At 53.0% G+C, this 18743-nt stretch overlaps 1 protein-coding gene across 1 annotated transcript in view; it reads right to left on the reverse strand.

The window, feature by feature from the left end:
- The window catches only part of MYO1F (myosin IF), a 31471-nt gene that overhangs the window by 9841 nt on the left and 2887 nt on the right, over nt 1–18743 (reverse strand). Inside the window, exons 2-16 of the mRNA XM_082837035.1 lie at nt 13394–13531; nt 12904–12993; nt 12726–12820; nt 12250–12337; nt 12034–12123; nt 9955–10086; nt 9655–9789; nt 9283–9415; nt 8879–9075; nt 7856–7936; nt 7661–7747; nt 6747–6833; nt 6097–6264; nt 4838–4923; nt 1465–1546 (exon numbers count right to left, since the gene is read on the reverse strand). Of these exons, the coding sequence (XP_082693161.1) occupies nt 1465–1546; nt 4838–4923; nt 6097–6264; nt 6747–6833; nt 7661–7747; nt 7856–7936; nt 8879–9075; nt 9283–9415; nt 9655–9789; nt 9955–10086; nt 12034–12123; nt 12250–12337; nt 12726–12820; nt 12904–12993; nt 13394–13531 (1689 nt within the window). The remainder of the gene's footprint in view (nt 1–1464; nt 1547–4837; nt 4924–6096; nt 6265–6746; nt 6834–7660; nt 7748–7855; nt 7937–8878; nt 9076–9282; nt 9416–9654; nt 9790–9954; nt 10087–12033; nt 12124–12249; nt 12338–12725; nt 12821–12903; nt 12994–13393; nt 13532–18743) is intronic.

The raw sequence follows: 18743 nt of genomic DNA on the forward strand, positions 1-18743 counted from the left end.
GGGTGGGGAGCACAGCTGGGACCCTCTGGCCCCTCTCTCTTCCCACCCTGAATACAAGAGACAGGACACACTGGCTGGGTGTGTGGCACCTGACGGACCACGGGCTCAGGTGTCCCTGGTCCATTCCATATGTGCCTCTGTTAGCACATATCACATGGGGTTGACATCGTGCGTCTACCTGGCCCTCAAACCGAAAACCAGGAGCTCACATGTCTGCCATATTCACCACTTAGCCTGGCACATAATAAGTGCTCAGTGAACTTTCTTTTTAAATTAATTAATTTATTTTTGGCTGCGTTGGGTCTTCGCTGCTGCATGCGGGGCTTGCTCTAGTTGTGGTGAGCGGGGGCTACTGTTCGTTTGTGGTGCGCGGGCTTCTCCTTGCGGTGGCTTCTCTTGTTTAACGTTTGTTGATGGAGTAACTGAGCACGCGGGAACATGTTGCCCAGAAATTTCTGCTTGTCCTTTGGGGCACAGTACTTTGGAAGCAGAGAATCATGTGTGTGTGTCTGAGAGGCTAGGGTTGTGCATTTTAGTCCCTCAGGGGAGACTAGAAAGGAAATTATTCCAGGTGGGAAGATCGGGGGGAGCGGCAGGAGAGACCCCGGTGTGTGATCACAGCTCTGGGCCAGTGACTGCGCCTCTCTGAGCCTTGGCCTGCCATCTGCCAGATGGGACTAAGTCCCACGTCTGTCAAATGTCTTGTGTTTGCTGCCAGCACTGATAAGTGCCCCATATATGGTTATTGAAATATTATTAGGATGGGACACCCATGTTCATAGCAGCACTATTCACAATAGCCAAAAGGTGAAAACAGCCCAAGTGTCCATCAGTGGAGGAATGGGTAAGAAAAAACGGTATATCCGTAAACGGAGTATTATTCAGCCTTAAAAAGGAAGGAAATTCGGACACATGCTTGAACCTTGAAGATACGCTCAGTGAAATAAAGCAGTCACAAAAGGATAAATGCTGTCTGATTCCATTTATAGCAGGTCCCTAGAAGGGTCAAAGCCATAGAGACAGGAACTAGATGGTGGGGGCCAGGGGCTGGGGGAGGGGCTGAGGAGTGAGTGTTTCATGGGGACGGAGCTTCAGTTTGGGAAGATGAGAAAGTTCTGGAGATGGATGGTGAGGGTGGTGGCACGAATGCAAACGTACTTAATGCTGCTGAGATGTATACTTAGAAATGGTTAAAATGGTAGATTTTATGTATATTTTACCACAATGAAGAAAAAAGTGACATGACCAAAATACCAAAAAAACAGAAAACATTAGGATGATGGTTCACTTCTGGATTTAGGGAGTTAGGAGGACATTAAGGAAGCTGGTCCAAGCTCCTTAACCCCAGAGCTGGAAGAAGGCCCTGGTGAACAGAGGGTGCCAGAGGGAGGGGCAGAGGCCCTGGGATGGGGGAGGGATTGACATTGGAATGAGGGAAATGGACCCATCCCTCCCCATGCCCACCTTGATCTTGGAGCCGGCTGTACTGGGGCGGCCCTTCTTTTCTACATCCAGCTTCTCGGGAAAGAGCATCCGGAGGAAGGCCCTGGGCAGGGATAGAGGAGAGGTCGGAGGTGCAGCTAGAACTTGGATGCCCTCCCAGAGGTGGGCTGTCTAGGTGCCTGGGATCCAGAGGACATGCTGTACAGTACGGTTCTTCCTTAATGCTAGGGGGTGTGATGGTGAGAATCAGAAAGTTGGTTTTGTCCTTCTGGTTCCTTGATTTATTTGTACTGTTACTTTTTCCTCCATGACCATGTATGACTTGAGTAGCAAGTAAAATAGAACAAAGTTAAGCTAAGTGATGCAGCATCTCGGGCAACAGGGGCAGGTCCCCTGGGAGGAACCGTCTTACAGGCACAGGCTTGCACGTGTGTGCAAAGAAATATGGACAAGGATCTTGTCGCTGTAGCTCTGTTTGTGATAACCATAGATGGGCACAACCTAAGTGTCCATCAACAGGGGATCTGTTAAATTCACTCTGGTGAAACCGAGCAGGACCCTGTGGGGCCTTCCCGGAGACAGAATCCCCCGCCATGTCTCCTGCCTCTTGTTTTTAGAAAAGCTTTAGCCTCCCAGGCCTTCTCTGAGCAAATTTAATCAGGAAAGTGAGAACATGCAGAAACAAAGGAAAGCAGCCAAGCAAGACAAAATAATAATAGTTCAGCCATAAAACAAAGTTAAGGACTTTTAGTTCCTCCTCAAGGGCCATAGATAATATCCTGAGCCATATCCTTGAGTTGTTTTGCAGATATTAAAACCCCCATCAGGTAGAAGAAGGTAACTATATGCTGGCCACCAGTGCATAGACCCCAGATTGGCTGGAACCAGAAGGTTGATGACGGAGATTCCAGAAACATCACTCTGTTACCTCACCATCAGCCAATCAGAAAATTGTGCACGGACCTGATCACACACCCTGTGACCCTCTCCCTCACACTGTCTTTAAAGACCCTTCCCTGAAAGCTATCAGGGAGTTTGGGTCTTTTGAGTATGAGCTGCCTATTCTCCTTGCTTGGCCCTGCAATGAACGCTGTGCTTTCCTTCACCACCACTTAGTGTCAGGGGGTTGGCTTTGCTGCGCATTGAGCGAGGGGCCCAAGTTCAGTTTGGTAACATTGTTACATTCACAGCTTCTTCCTCCTTCTCAGTGAGATCTTCCCTAACCACCATAACCCAGAAGAACTGGACTGCTTAATAGATGCAGAGTATGTGTTTAGGGTGATGAAATGTTTCTGAACCTAATAGTGGTGATTGTCATACAACATTGTGAATGTACTTAATACTTAATGCCACTGAGCTGTATACTTTAAAACGGGTAGAAAGGTACATTTTATATTTTGTGTATTTTATCACAATTAAAAGAAAGCAAAAAAAAAAAAATGAAAGAATGATGCCCTTCTCACTGTCTACCCCTTACCAACTTAGTTTTTCTTCACACTCATCCCAGTGGTTCTCACACCTCAGTGGGCACCAGAATCACCAGGGAAACTTGTTGAAACACAGATAGCTGGGCCTCGCCCCTGGGGGTTCTCATTCACAGGTCTGGGCTGGGGGCCAATAATTTCTAACAATAATTTCTGGTGATGCTGAGGGTGCTGGTCCAGGGACCCCACTTTGTGAACCACAGCTCTAACTCTGTACGTTACAATATGGCAGCCATGGGTCACACGTGGTTCCTGAAGCCCTTATAACGTGGCCTGTCCAAATTGAGATATGCTGTGAGAGTTGAAACACACACTGTATTTCAAAGAGTATGCAGTATGGAAAAAAAGAATGTAAGTATTTCATCAATAATTTTTTAGTACCGATTGCATATTAAAATGCTACTTTGGGTATACTGAGCTAAAGAAAACATAAAAAAAATTTCACCTGTTTTACTTTCTTAAAAAATTCATTCACCGTTTAATATTCCACAGACAATTAGTTCTATGGTAAATCTCTTACTACAATTCTGTTTTTTAAAAAGAACAAACCCTAGACAGAATCTGACCAGCAGATGTGTTTTGTTAGGTACACATAGCTTTCTTTTTTTCTTTCTTTTTTTTGTAAAATACACAAAACAACATACAATTTAAATCATTTAAAAATGTACTATTCACTGGTATTAGGTACATTTACACTGTCATGCAACACCTTTTTACTTTTTAAGTGTGCTTACCAGAAAGTTTAAAACTACACGGGTGGCAGGAATGGGGATTGACTGCAATGTGGCATGAAGGATCTTTTGGGGTGATGCACGTGTTCCAAACTAGATTGTGGTGATGGCTGTACAACTCTGAACATTCACTAAAAACCATTTCTTAAAATGGATGCATTTAATGGTATGTAACTTATACCTGAATCAGGCCATTTAAAAATAACTACGTGTGTGGCTTCAGTTCTATTGGATGTGGAATAATATTGGACAGCATCGTTCTACATCAGTGGTCCCCAAACTCTAATGTACCCATGACTCCTGGGGTCTTGCTAAAATGCAGATTCTGATTCAGTCCATCTGAGGTGGAGCCTAAGGCTCTATGTTTGTAATCAGCTCAGAGGATGCTGACGTTATTGGTCTAGTAACCACACTTTCAGCACTATACGAACCACTGTCTTAGAACTTTCACTCATGCTATATTCTATTTGCCTTTTTTTTTTTGGTATGCGGGCCTCTCACTGTTGTGGCCTCTCCCGTTGCGGAGCGCAGGCTCCGGACGCGCAGGCTCAGTGGCCATGGCTCACGAGCCCAGCCGCTCCGCGGCATGTGGGATCTTCCCGGACCGGGGCACGAACCCGTGTCCCCTGCATCGAGGCGGACTCTCAACCACTGCGCCACCAGGGAAGCCCTCTATTTGCCTTTTTTTCCCTCTAGTTCAATGTCTGTCTCACCACTTGGCTGTCAGCTTCATGAGAGCAGCTGTGTTCTCTGACCTGTTCAGTCCTCTACCCCCAAAAGTTCAAATGATGCCTGGTACACAGCAGCGCTTGAATAAAATTTTGAGGTATAAAAAGATGGAACCCGGTATGCTGCTGTGATCAGGGAGATGGATCCACACATATTAATACAGAAAAATGCATAGCGAGATGTGTTTTCACTGCATAAAAAGGGAAGCTGTCCACACCAGCACAGATGCTTGGGTTTGCAGAGGGCAGCGTTGGAAGGGCCATAAGGAACTGCTGCTAGGGCTCCCCCTGTGGACCTCGGCTACTGTTTAATCAGAACCAGTCATTAGAAACACAGCCCCCCCCCCAAAGTTTATGGCGTGATGGGAGCTCTGGGGAAGACGGGGTGGTCTCTGGGCCTCCCCCGTCCCCACAAGGAGTTGCCCAGAGGCTCCCGCCTGGGACCACTCACTGCTCACTGGTCTGCATCAGCTCTATGAGGTCGGAGAAGAGGACATCACGGTTCCTCTCACAGAAGCCGTTGACATCATAGGATACCTGGAGGAAGGCGGCGTGGCGGGAGTGAGGGACTTAGGCAGAGGGTCGAGGGGGGCGGCGTCCTGTGGGGGCCTGCTCTGGGGTGAGAGGACTGGGTGGTGTCTACAGTTCAAAATAGGGGGTCGGGGGCAGCATGGACCTGGGGGCCCTGGAGGTCTGATGTTCAAGGTGGGGTTGGAGGGTTAGGGCTACAGTCTAGGTCAGAGGTGAGGGAAGATGGGGGTTACAGTCCAGATTAGGAGGCGGGGGCTGCAGGCTGGATCCGAGGGATGGGGAGGTGACAGTTAGAGCTCAGACTGGGGGGTGAGGGGCTGCAATCTTGGCAGGGGTGGGCCCCGGGGTTCCACGACTGAATTTGGTGTCAAAAGGTCAGATTGAGCATCTGTATTGGGGTTGGTTGGGGGGCAGGGGGCTGGGGGACTGTGTCAGGAGGGTTACAGCACTGGCTGGGGGCTGCTGGTGGTGGGGGCTTTGGCCAGGCTTGTGGGCTGGGTCTGCCATCCCCAAGGGTGGGGGGCCCTGCATAGTTCCTGTCTGGGCTACTTCCTGCTGAGGGAAAACGGGAGCTCCAGCCCATTTTAGGGATTGGTGGGCTGCAGTATGGCCAGGGGACCCCTGAGGTTCTTCGCTGCCCATGTTAAGGTCAATGGGAGAGTCTTCAGTCTTGTAAGCTGGGGAGGGGGACCATGGCCAGGGTCGGAGGTCACTGGATTTCTAAAGCCTTGGCTACGGGTCTGTAGGTAGGGGGCTCCAGCCTATCGTGCAGGCGGTGGCTGGCAACATGGCCCTGGGGACTCCAAGTTGAGATCAGAAGGAGGGGGGCTGTGTCCTGCTTCAGGGGGATAATGGGGCTTACAGCTCAGATTGGGGCTTGGGGGTCTGCTGCTTAATTTGGTGTCGATGGGGGGGGGAGTTTGTGTCCTGTAAGGGGGGGCGCTGTCCTGTTAGCTGCGAGAGCTGTGGGCTTGATCAGGGGCCAGTGGGCTCCACAGCACTGGCTGAAGGGCCATAGGTTGGGGTGACAGGCCAGTTCTTGGGGGTCAGTGGGAGGGGGTCTGTGTTTTTGGCCGGTCGGGGTGGGGCTGGAGAAGGGGGTCGGTGGAGTTCTTCAGCCCTGGCTGGGGGGTCTGGACCGAATCCCCCTGGGGCCCATGGGGCGGAGGTGGGGCGCACCTTGCCCGCGTAGTGGTGGATGACGAAGCCGGCACTCCAGCTGTTGAAGTGCTCGTGGGTGCCCACGGCCGCCTGCAGCTTCTGCAGCAGCGTCTGGTCGGCGCCGCCGCCCGTGGCGTGCATGGTGGCGCACACGTCGTCCAGGACGCTCATGATGCCCGGTGGGTTCTGCGGGAGCGGGCGTCGGGTCGGGTGGGCGGGGTGGGCGGGGCAGGGATCAGCCTGGCCCGGCCCTGCCCCCATCTCGCTCATTGGGGAGGGAGAGGAGAGGCTTCCGAATACAAGAGCAAAAAGGTGCTGGTGGGGGGCCCAGCTCGCTGGTGCAGGATAGGGTGGGGGACCCCATAAGGGATCCATGCCTGTATCCCTTCCCCAGACTGAGATGGTGGGGGGACCCGTCAGCTTTGACCCCTCTATCCCCAGCAGCCTGCCTGGGGGGATGTTTGTTGAGTGAATAAGTGAAAGGTGAGCAGGTAAGCAGAGTGAATGGGCAAGGTGGCCGACAGGTATTGTCAGTGGGGCTCCATCTGCCCAAGGGGGAGCATGGGTGAGAAGGGCCTACGGGGGCTGGAACCGCCCCGGCTCTCCCAGCTCTCCCAAGCCCAGCTCCGGGGCCCAGTGAGAACCCCCAGATCTGCCCTGGCCCTCACCAGCTTGTTTTCGATGAGGTCACAGACGATTTTGTTGTTGAAGTACTGGATGGGGGTCCAGCGGATGCCCTCCTGTACATACTCCTCCTGGTGGCGGCAAAGGGGGCAGGGATGGGACCAGGTGTCTGGGCAAAGGTGCCTGTGTTTCTAGAATTTGAGCTTCATGAGGATGGGTGAAGGAGGTGTGACAGATGTTCCCCCCCACCCCCCATATAACTCCTCTTCCCATCTCATCACTTAGGACTGTCTCTGATAACAAAGCCCATTCCCCCGTGTGGGGCAGGTCAGAAGGTTCCCCAGGGGTCCAAGAATTGAGCCCCAGTTGCCTGAAGTGTGACCTTCTCATGAATACATGCTATTTAGCTCTTTAAAAATAAATCCCTTTCTGGGGACTTCCTTGGCGGTCCAGTGGTTAAGACTGCGCTTCCACTTCAGGGGGCATGGGTTTCATCCCTGGTCGGGAAACTAAAATCCCACATGGAGTGGCCAAAAAAAAAAGAATGGTGGTTTTAAAAAAAAAAAAAATCCCTTTCTCACTTCCTCAGTCACGTCCTGGTATTTGCCCTGAAACCTAGTCTCAGGCTCTGCTTCTATGGGACGGGTTGAATGAAAACAGCAGGGATTTTTGTCTGTCCTGTTCATGGAGGTCTCCCTAGCACTGCAGACAGTGCCTGGTACACAGCAGGTGCTCAATAAATAATTGAGGTGTGAAGGTGTGAACAAAGAAGCTATTCCCTAGCCCTTGTCAAACCTTCAGAGGCAGAAAACCTCTCCTGAAGGAAGGAGCTTGGACAGGTCAGCAGAGACAGGTGCCAGTGTGGGGCTGGGGTGTCCCCGGTTGCTTGGCAACCTTCATGGTCCTGCCCCCACCCCCAGTGTCCCCTGCTCCTGGCCACTTGGATGCCCTTGCCCACCTGTTCAGCCTTCAGGGTGAGTTCGATAAAGATCTGCTGTAGCTTCTCATTGACAAAGTTGATGCAGAACTGCTCAAAGCCGTTTTTCTGCCAAGAGAGGGAAAGAATGCTTCCCTAAGTGGGCTGATACTGGAGGCTCCGGGGCCACTGGGCCACCCTAGAGTGGCCGTGGGCCGGTGGCAGTGTCATACGTACCTGGAAGATCTCAAAGCCGTAGATGTCAAGCACACCGATACTGTACTCCTCCTGGGGCTTCTGCATGGCACGGTTAATGGCCTGTGATGCGGTGGGGACACTAGGTGAGTGGCCTGCCGCTCTCTTGAAATGCTCTTAGCCATGTTCACAGGCTGGGTACCCTCCCACCAGTTTCTCTCTTGCCTTCCCCACCTCTGTGCATACCCATACCCCCATCGGTCATTCCTATGAGAAATCCAGGTGTGAGAACATCCGGGTTCCTGCCTTGGGAGCTGGCTCTGCTCCTTAACCACTCTGCACCTCTACTTTCTCATCTTTAAAATGGGCAACAGTAGCAACTCTCTTAGAGGTCTATTCTCTAAGAGTTAAATAAACTGATGCTTGGAAAACAGAACCACAGCGGACACGCATTAGGTGCTATGGAATGTTGGCTACTGCAGTCACTATTCTTGACCTTGACCTGATGCATGGAAAACAGAACCACAGCGGACATGCATTATGTGCTATGGAATGTTGGCTACTGCAGTCACTATTCTTGACCTTGACCTGATGCATGGAAAACAGAACCACAGCGGACATGCATTATGTGCTATGGAATGTTGGCTACTGCAGTCACTATCCTTGACCTTGACGCGTCCCATTCTCATCCACCCCCGTCTAGTCCATCACTTTGTCCTCCTGACAGGCCCCCCCCCCCACCTCGTGGCTCTCAAATGCACCCACCCCTGTCCATCCCAACAGCCCCCATCTCAGTCCAGGCCTGGACGTTTCCAATAGACCCCTCCTTCCTGGGCTCCATGCCACAGCCAGGAAGCCCCTAACTCTCCCATCAGATCACCTCCTGCCCTGTTTGATGCCTCCTACGGCTGGGCATTGGTGAGGTCATGCCCACCAACTGGTCATGACAGTCCAGACGCCGCCCCGCCCCCGCGCCCCCCCCCCCCCCCCCCCGCCGCTGGGCTGGTCCAAGCCCAGGGCCTGGTGCCGTCCCCGAGCTCCTCTCCCACCCCCAGCCCCACTTGCCTCTACGAGGAAGTCGAAGAGACGGGAGTAGAGCCCCTTGGCCAGAGCGTCCCGAGTGTAGGCCGCCTGCTCCACGTTCAAGGTCACGTCAATGGACTCGCTGCGCCCGCCCCAGCGGCTGTCCATCTTGCGGCTGGTCAGCTTCTCCTGCAGCCGCCCGCTGTCAATGCCCAGGAGGTAGGCGGGGAAGGCCAAGACTGCCAGGTGATGGGGCGGGTGGGGGAAAGGGGGCAGTCGGTTGGGCTCTTGGGTTTCGTGTGAGCGCCCCCCCATCTCTCCCCATTATGCCCAGTGACACCGATCTTGTCCTCCTGGGACCTTACCCCCAGGGGTCCACCCAGGGAGGAAGCAGGTCACACAGGCATACACGCCTCCACCCCGCCCTCCACAGCACCCACACTCACGGTCTGCGCTCTCCACCCGGGCATAATTCCCATTTTCGCAGAAGCTGATGTTTCCCAAGTGCAAGATCCCCGCCACAAGCTGCAGGACCAGCTGCTGGACATTGGCTGGGATCCCGATGACCTGCATGGCGCTCTGGGGGCACAACAGGGGCAGAGCCTGTGCCACAAGTCCCGACCTCCAGCCTGACCCCTGGGTTGGGTTTTGGGGGCCATGGCACAGACTTGGGAAGTCAGGACACCGGGACCTCTGTCCCGGCTCTTTCACTCATTGGCTCTGTAACTTTGGGCAAGTTCCTTCCCCTCTCTGGGCCTTGGTTTCCCAATTTGTAACACGGGAAGTTTCCCGGGGCTGGAGGGGCAGCTGGCGCTCACCAGAGTCTCGCTGAAGTCGCTCCGGTCATCGGTGCCGTCGACCTTGTAGGTGTCTGCTTGGTTGAGGTAGTAATAGTAGTCGGGGGTCATGAGTCCCAGGTTCTGCCGCTGCTCCTGAGAAGCCCCTTCCAGCAGCTGGAGGACAAACGATCCTCATGCATGTGGGGATGGACCGGCACAGCCCTCGTAATCCCCGAGGCTCACTGTCATGGGCTTCCAAATGCTGACCCTCCCACCGTCTCCCCCCGGGCTCCAGGTGGGGCTCCCTCTGCCCCAGCCCCACGGCCCCCTTCCGTGCACCTGGTAGTAGATGTGGAAGTTCCTCTCGTTTTCATTCTGCATGACCACTCGGGATTTCTCCAGCAAGAAGTTGGAGATCTTGCCCCCGTCTGGCTCCCCACCGCGGCTGAACTGGATCTCAAAGTACTTGCCCTGAACCCGAGAGAGTCACGTCAGCCCTCCCAGGGTCCCAGGGCTGCAGGTGAGGAAGGATTGGGGATCGGTCTTGTGAGCCTGGCCTCTTTGTAGCTCTTCGCCACGTGACCTCAAGTTGCTTTCCTCTCCTCACCTCCCACTTATTGTTCTTTTCACCAGCTCTTCCCTCCAGCCTTTGCTTAAGCTGTGTCCTGGGCCAGGAATGCCTTTTCCTCCCTCTCTGATGATTCAGGCCCTCACTTGGGGCATTTAGCCCTGTGCCTGGCACAGAGAAGTATCACAGTTTATTGACAGCTCCCCAGTCCCTTCACCATAACACAGAGGCCTCCACATCTCTGTGGAATGCTACTGGTTCCAGTGATCCTGGGTGTATCCCATATGTTGTCCCTGAGCCCAGAGCAAGGGACCCACACCATCTTTGGTCTCTGACACCATCTGGGTTCCGCTCTGGCTGGAGGTTGGAAGGCAGACAAGCCCCTTATTTCTCCTTTCTGCCACCTACATCCAGTTACAATACAAATGACATCATCATACTACACAATTAAACACCTATAATGTATGACAAATACTTATTCTATTGTATAATAAAACTACATAAAATAAAATAGAATGACATATTTTTGAGATTCATTCATGTTTTGGTGTGCATTAGTAGTTTGAAAACACAGACTGTGTGATTCCATTTATACAGAGTTCTAGAACTGCTGAAACTAATCCACGGTGAAAAAAGAAAATATCAGAGTGGTTGCTTCTGGGGTAAAGTAGGAGTAGAGACCAACTAGAAAGAGACAAGAGGGAATTTTCTGGAGAGATGGTGATGTTCTGTTTATCAGTAGGGGTGTGGGTTGCACAGGTGTATGCATTTGTCCAAACTCAGTGAATGGTCCCGTTTAGATTTATATATTTTGCTGTTACTTTAAAAGAAATAAAAGAGAACTGCAAAATTATATTGGACTATAATTAATGATCTACATGCTGAAGTGTTTGGGGGGAAAGGTATGATGTCTACAGCTTAGTTTGCAGTGCATCAAAAAAAAAAATGGATGACGGCTGCTGGGCCTGTGCGTCTGGAGCCTGTGCTCCGCAATGAGAGAGGCCATAGCGGTGAGAGGCTCGCGTACCGCAAAAAAAAAGAAAAGAAAAAGGATGAATGGAGATACGATTAAGCAAGTATAGTAAACTATTAGTGGTAGAATCTAGGAGATGGGCATACAGGCGTTCACTGTAGTATTCATTCAACTTTTCCATGTATATGAAAAATTTTACAATAAAATGTTGGGGAAGATACTTCAAATATAATTATATTAGAAAATATATTAGAAAATAAAAATAGAGCTAATAACTATAACTAATAATATTTAGGGAAATTAAAAAATATCATTAGTGTCGTAATTCATTAATCCAGTTCCACGTTCAGGCATTTACTGAAATTATCGAGGTCTATGAGATGGATATTAACATCATCCCCATCCCAGCAGAGGAGCCCCACAAGATTACATTGTTTTTCTTTGTCCAAGCCACACTTCTAAGCCGTGACAGAAACGGATGACAAATCCAAATCCGTTTACCTGCTCTGTCCTCCATTAGGCTCAGCATGGACCTGACACAAAGAAGGACTCCAAGAACCATATGATGAAAGAAAGAATGAATGAGGGAATAAATGGGACCTGAAATGTGAATAGGAACAGACGTAGCCTGGTTGCAGCCGGGGGAGGAGTGTTCTTGAACACTACACAGACATGTCATGGCCTCCACAGATATGCTGATGGGGGACTCTTTTTCAGATGAACCATGAACAGGAAATGAGTCTCCCAGTAAGGAGCAGTATTTCCTGTATTCTTGAGAATACAGGTGGGAGAGAGAGAGAGAGAGAGAGAGGGGGGGGGGAGGTCAGTGAGTCAGTGTGGAGGGAGCATCTGCTCCAAGCAGGCTGCAGAGACTCACAAAGCGACTGGAATTATTGTTGCGCACAGTCTTGGCATTGCCAAAGGCTTCCAGCAGTGGGTTTGATTGCAGGATGATGTCCTTCACATGCTGGGGAAAGAAGCAGGTGGGGTGGGAAGAGGTCAGACTGACGGGGGGTGTGGGAGCTCAGGGTGGGGGGGAAGAAATACTGTGCAGAGTGGGGAAGACTCAGCCCTTCTTTCTGTTTCGCCTTACCTGGACTTTCTGGCCTCCGCCCGACACCTTGGAGATGTAGCCCATGATGTATTTAGCTGCCACCGTCTTCCCAGCTCCACTCTCTCCACTGGGGATGGGTGAGGGAAGGAGTCATGAGTGACCAGGGGTGGGGGAATTGCTCTTTCAACTGTCTGATCCATCATTCATTCATTCACTGAATGAATGACACCTACTGTGTACCAGGCAATAGTCCAGGCACTGGGGATACAATAGTGAACAAGGCAGATCCAAGTGTCTGTCTTCCTGACGTTTAGATGGGACAGATGGGCGATAACAGAATGAATACATAAAATATATCATGGGTCAGATGGTGACAAGAAAAGCAAAGCAGGGCCAGAGGCGGAGAGGGGCAACAAGGCTCTGTTTGGATCAGGAGTTCCTAGTACCCCTCCCTGGGGTGATGATGCTGTTTTAGCGGGACCTGGGCACGAGGGTCTGGGACCCCCACTCCGTACCTGATGATGACACACTGGTTCTCACAGTCAATGAGCATGTTCCGGTACATGTTGTCTGTGAGGGCATAGATGTGCGGGGGATTCTCGTACTGGGCCTGGCGGGGGAGGTCTGGGCTCAGCCTAGGGCTAGGGGCCCGGGGATCCTGGGGCTGTGCCTCCCACCCGGCCCCGGCCTCACCGCGCCCTGGTAGAGGTCGATCTCACGGTCAGTGAAGTAGGGCATCTGCTTGAAGGGGTTTACGGAGATGAGCACGGAGCCGATGTAGGTCTGGTTGGGGGAGGGTTAAGGGCCATGCAGTGTCCCGGCAGGCTTTGTCCCTCAGATGCACCCTGGGTCTCTTAGGAAAAAACTGATCTGGATCCAGAATGGGGAGAATAGAATATGCTGTGGCTGAGCTACCCCTGGGGCAGAGGGAGCAGTGAGGGCCAGGGCCACCCCCAACCGGGGCCCTGCTGTCACTCCGCTGTCCCCCGTCCTAACACCCAGCGCTCTTACTGCCCATCCCCCCACCCCATTCCTGTGCTCAGTTATGTGTGTCCCTTCCATGCTTCAGTCCCTCTGCCATCCCTCTCTGCTCTCATCCGCACACCATCTCTCCATCCATTGGTCAGTCATCCTCCTGTCCCTCTGTCTTTCGTCTGCCCACCCCGCCCGCGGCCCAGGGTACAAAGATGTAGTCGTCCATGAAGCGCTTGCGGAGGTTGCCCACGATGGCGTCCTCGGTGATCTGGGGCAGCAGCACCATGTCGTCCACACCACTCTGCTTCACGTTGTGGCTCTGCCAGTGGAAACGCTCCTTGCTGCCCTGGGGGTGGGGGCCGCGGGGTGGCGGTGAGCCCCTGCAGGGGGCGTGGCGGGGGATGGTGCTTCAGCACCCCCTGCTGGCTCACCTCCATCATAGCTTCTGATGCTGTCCCCTTCCCCACCACCTCCCTTCCTTCTTCTGCATCTCCGGGACACCAGGAGAGGCAGGCAAGGTCTAGTCCCAAAGGAGGAGGCCAGACAGAATGACAGCTCGGATACACCCCTCAACCCTCTCTTTTGGTCCCGCCATGCCTCCACTTAGTATCCCGTTGCCATAGAGGAGACAGTGATGCCTGGCCCAGCAGGGCAGAGTGTGCTTGGGACTCTGGTGGCTGTGGGAGGAGAGGAGGGTATCAGAGAAGGCTTGATGGCGGAGTCCCCACCCTGCTTCTCACGTCCCCAGCCCCGCTCTCCCTGCCTTGGCCCAGGCTGAGTCCCTGACTTCTCCATGGCATTTGACCTGCTGCCACCCCTTCCACCTGGAGATGGATTCCTTCCTCCCATTCCCATCCTCCTCCCTCGGGGTCATCCTAGCCCATCCCTCTGAGATTCTCTCAGCCACCATGTGTCTGTGATCTCTGCTTCTGTGCCTGGCTGGGACTCTGGTCCTCAGCTCGCACAGCCTTCCCACCACCCCTGCCGTGGGCTTTTCCATCCTCAGAGAATCAGCTCCTGCACCTTCCCAGGCTCCCACTTTGCCTTCTCATTTCCTCCCTCAGCTTTTCTTCAGATGACACCTTCCTTAGGCCCCAACGAGGAGACTCAGACACAGGCGCTCCTCAAAACCCTTCCTCCAGGAAGCCTGCCAGGAATGCTCTCTCCTTTCAGCCCAAATGAACTCATCCAGTGCCTAAAGCACTCAAGCACACTGGCTCTCTCAGGCCCCCTCTGCCTCCATTCAATATACCCCTGTCATGGAGGAGTCCAGCACACAGAGTGATGGTGGCTTGGAGCTCTCCTGTCTGGTGAACTCATGCTCAGACAAGATGTCCCTCCTCTGGGAAGCCCCTTACCCGCCCCAGACCTGGAGCTCCTGGAGGGCAGGGATTGGGATTGAGTCCTTGCTAGTCCCAGCAGGGAAGACCTATCGAACAAACAAGGGACAAGGGCAAAGAAAGAAACCCAGCTTCAGAGGAAAAACCCCCAAGAGCAAAGATGCTGGGAACCAAAGTCAAGTCTTCAAATATGACCAGGGTTTGCCAGGCAGATTCTGGGGAATGGAGATGGTGCGCTGGGCCCATCTGGGAAGGAATTCAGGCAGGGATCGAGCAGGAGGGTCAGGGGTCTGGATGCACAGGCTCAGCGGCCATGGCTCACCGGCCCAGCCGCTCTGCGGCATGTGGGATCTTCCCGGACCGGGGCACGAACCCGTGTCCCCTGCATCGGCAGGTGGACTCTCAACCACTGCGCCACCAGGGAAGCCCCGAGAAAGGTTTTGATCAAGAGCAGGGAGAAAGGGTTCACCAGGCAGAGTGAACTGCCTGGGCAAATGTGCAGAGGTGTGACCAAAGCAGGAAGAGAATTCAGAGGAGGGGGGTGGGCAGGACTCAAACCCCTGAGACTGCTTCCAGGCTGAATATTGAGAGTGAGGTTTTCATATCACAAATACCATCTCATTTCTCTGTCTATGGCTTCCCATCATTGCCACCTCCATGCATCCACTCTACAAAGAATTCCTGAGCACCTACTTTGTGCCGGTAACTTAGGACTTTGGGAGGAACTCTTTCAGTTCCTCACCGTGTTGCCTCTAAGCCTTTGCACAGGCTGAGCCCTCTGCCCAGAACACCCTTCCTGCCTGGCTAATGCCAACCCATGTCTTAAGGCTTGGCTCAGGGGACGCCTCCTCCGAGAAGACCTCCCTGACTCCAGGACAGGTCAGGTGCTCCCTTGGAACCCCCCATCCCCCAGGCATCCCTCACCATAGCCCCATCCACGTTCTGGACGTCATGCACAGTAGCTGGGCTGTACTGCTCCTGGGGGCACTTTAAGAATTGTGGGGGAATTCCCTGGTGGTCCAGCGGTTAGGACTCCACGCTCCCACTGCATGGGGCACGGGTTCAATCCCTGGTTGGGGAACTAAGATCCCTCATGCTGCAAGGCGCGGCCAAAGGAAAAAGAATCATGGGAGCATATTTGGTTGTTCCAGGGATGGGGACATGGCTGGGGACATGGCTGGCATTTAAGGGGGCCATAGGTCCCCTTAAATTTGCACATGTACCTAATTACATTATTTTACAAATACATAATCGTCCTGCCCTCAGCTCCCCACCCCAACCCAGCAGAAGTTCATGTAAGTGACAAACCTGTTTATGATCATTGGAACCGAGAACCAAAACCTATTTTATGTATAAACAGAAGACCTATGTATTTTGTGCATGGTTGATACGCACTGCATTTTACAGGAAAGTGGCTATTGCGTAGCAAGGGAGGATTTAGTTTTGTTCAGATTTCACTAAGAAATGTCCAGCGTTCGGAAGCTCATGCTGCTAGTGAGGTTAACGCGTCCTGCTTGTGGCGGGGGGGCTGTCTCGCTCGCTGAGACGCACCTGTGTCCAGGTGTGAGCACCTGGCCACTCCAGTGGACGTTCTTGGGCCACTGGCCTGAGCACTTTCATCTTTCCATGCAATTTTATTCTAAATAACTTTCTCCTCGCCTTGCAGGGGGCCACATTAAGTGTTTTCGGAAGATGGAAGTCTGTGTGTTTCACTATTCCATTTCAGCATTTCAAGGGCACCTGCCAGGATGCTTGTTATAAGAAGGGGGTGCTGGATGTGATGCTCTGAGAACCCCAGGATGCAGTGGGAAGGGTGGGATGGTGGGAAGACAAGGTTGTGAGAGCAGGAGGACGGAGGTGTTGGCAAGTGTGCCCAAGGCAGAGGCTGAGGTTGGAGGAAGCCAGGACCTGGGGAGGCCTGGAGGTGACAGGGGCTGGTTGGGAGAAGCAGGGAACTGTTGACCGGACCCCCAGCTGCTGAAGAACTTCCACGCTCACTGGAGACCCAGAGGGACCCCATGGAGAGCGTTGTTGACCTCAGGGTCAGAAGTCGGATCTAGAGGTCAGGGAGAGAGGACTGCTTTTGGGGAAGAGGGAAAGAGACTTTGGGGAGAGGAGGGGTCAGGGGAGTGTATTTCCTGTTTTCAAGATGGGGAGGCTCTCCAGTGTGTTGGTGAGAAGAACCCATGTAATTCGAAATTCAGGGGTGAGGTGGTGTCATTCACGGACCTGGTGGGGTTGCTCTTTCCCTGAGTTGGTGTGGGGAGGTTGGGTAGGGGTGTGTAGGGGGAACTGGAAGTGGATTCTCTCTCTGGAGACCTCAAGGGGTGGGGCTTGGGTGGTAACCATGGTAACCGAGAACCATACATAACAATAGTTCACACCCCACTGGCACTTATTCTGCGCCAGACTCTGGTTTAAGCTTTTTTCAGTGAATTACCTCACTGCAACCTCTGGGCACATGCTGAGGTCAGTACTCTGATTAGGTCCATTTTGCGGAAGAGAAAACTATGGCCCAGAGAGGTTAGATGTCCTCCGCAAGGTCACACAGCAGGAAGGGAAGCCGGGTCTATGTCGGGGCTGGGGGGTGGCCGGGGTTGGTTCTTCAGGTCATATGAGGACAAGGAGAAGACAAGATTGGTCCTGTCCACGGTTTCCCCTTTGGGGTCACCCCAGTCCCCATGCTCTTGGGACCCTCAGGCTCACCTGAGACTCAAGACCACTTCCTTTCTCTGAGGTCAGAAGCCCCGAGGCTGGCTGTGTCTGGCTGGCTCTCCTGACCCCGAGGACTTGGTTCCTCTTCCTGTCCCTTCCTCCTTCCCCCACCCAGCTGAGTGGGCCTCTGCCTCTAGTGGTCCCTGTTATCTCTCCCTCTGTGTCCCGCCCCAGGCACCCGAGACCCCCAGATCCATCCTAGCTCTATGTGATCACAAAAACCACGGGGTTGTTTGTGGCAGAGCGAGAGGTTTTCCTCAAGAGGGTACAGTGTGAGGGAGGAGAGTCAACGATTTTGGCAAGGGATGGATTGGGTGTGAGGCCTGGCTTAACAGTCGGCTCTGTTGACCCCAGGGAGGCCACTTCATTTCTCCAAGCCTCAGTTGCTCCATCTGTAAGATGGATTCCATAATAAATCTCCTCTGTGGGTTTGCTAGGGGAAGTAAATGAGCCAGTGCTGAGAAAAGATGCACTGGGGTGCCTCAGGAAATGGCAGCCGGTGGCCCCAAGAGCATGTACTAGAAGTGATCAGTGGCTTGACAGGATAGAGGAGCTGGTCGATGTAGACGCGTTGAATGAGTAAATGAATGAAGTATCATTGGGATGAGACTGCCCCCTGCCCTGTGTCATGGGTGTCCATCTCTCTGTGATCCCCAAGTCTCCAACCGTCAAGTTGAAGCTGTTTGTTCCTTCCTTGGAGGGTGAGGGTACCACAAAGAGGTTGTGGTCATAGTTGACCGCAAGTCAAGTCAAGGATGACTCAACTGGCTGGGGTTCTTGTGAAAGATAGTCAGGGGTCAGAGGTGGCTGGGATGGGAGTGGGGACGCAGATTCTAACTTCAGCTCTTCAGAGAGGCTCCCCTCAACCCACGGCAGAGGGTGTGGAGGGGTGGAGCTTCCCTGGTGCCAAAGGAGGGAGGGCCAAGGTGATGGCTCCTGTAGGGCTGGGGCATTGGGGCCCTCTAGTGAACACACTTCCTGAGCCCCTACTGTGCACGGAAGTAGGTGGGGACCAGGCCTAGACTCTGCCCTTGAGTAGTTCAGAAGCAAGTTGCCCAGAGGAGACAGTGATCCCAGTCAGACGGTGCTAAGGAGAGCTGAGGCAATCAGAGAAGGCTTCCTGTAGGAGGCAGGCTTTGCAACATGAATGTCCCAGACCGTGTCAGTGGTGGCAGCAGGAGCCATGGGCCAGGAAGGCCTTGGGTGTGTGTGGGACACCAGGATCCTAGTTTCTTTGGAATAGGGAATGAGGCAGGGGTGGGCAGCCTGGAGAGTATGGGGGTCAGCCCACACCCCCAGGTGGCCTCTTACCTGGCAGGAGGAGGAGGAGGAGGAGGTTGTAGGTCAAGGTGGCTGTTAAAAGTGTGACCCTGGGGATCACTGAGTTGAAATCCTCTGCTATTTAGGGTTGTACGGCAGCTCGCCTAACCTCTTTGCCTCTGTTTTCTCATCGGGCAAATGGGAATATTGAGGGCCATGGACCTCACGGGGCAGTTGTGCAGA

The sequence above is a fragment of the Leucopleurus acutus genome (genome assembly GCF_964270905.1).
Source record: "Leucopleurus acutus genome assembly, chromosome: 3".
Lineage (NCBI taxonomy): Eukaryota > Metazoa > Chordata > Mammalia > Artiodactyla > Delphinidae > Leucopleurus > Leucopleurus acutus.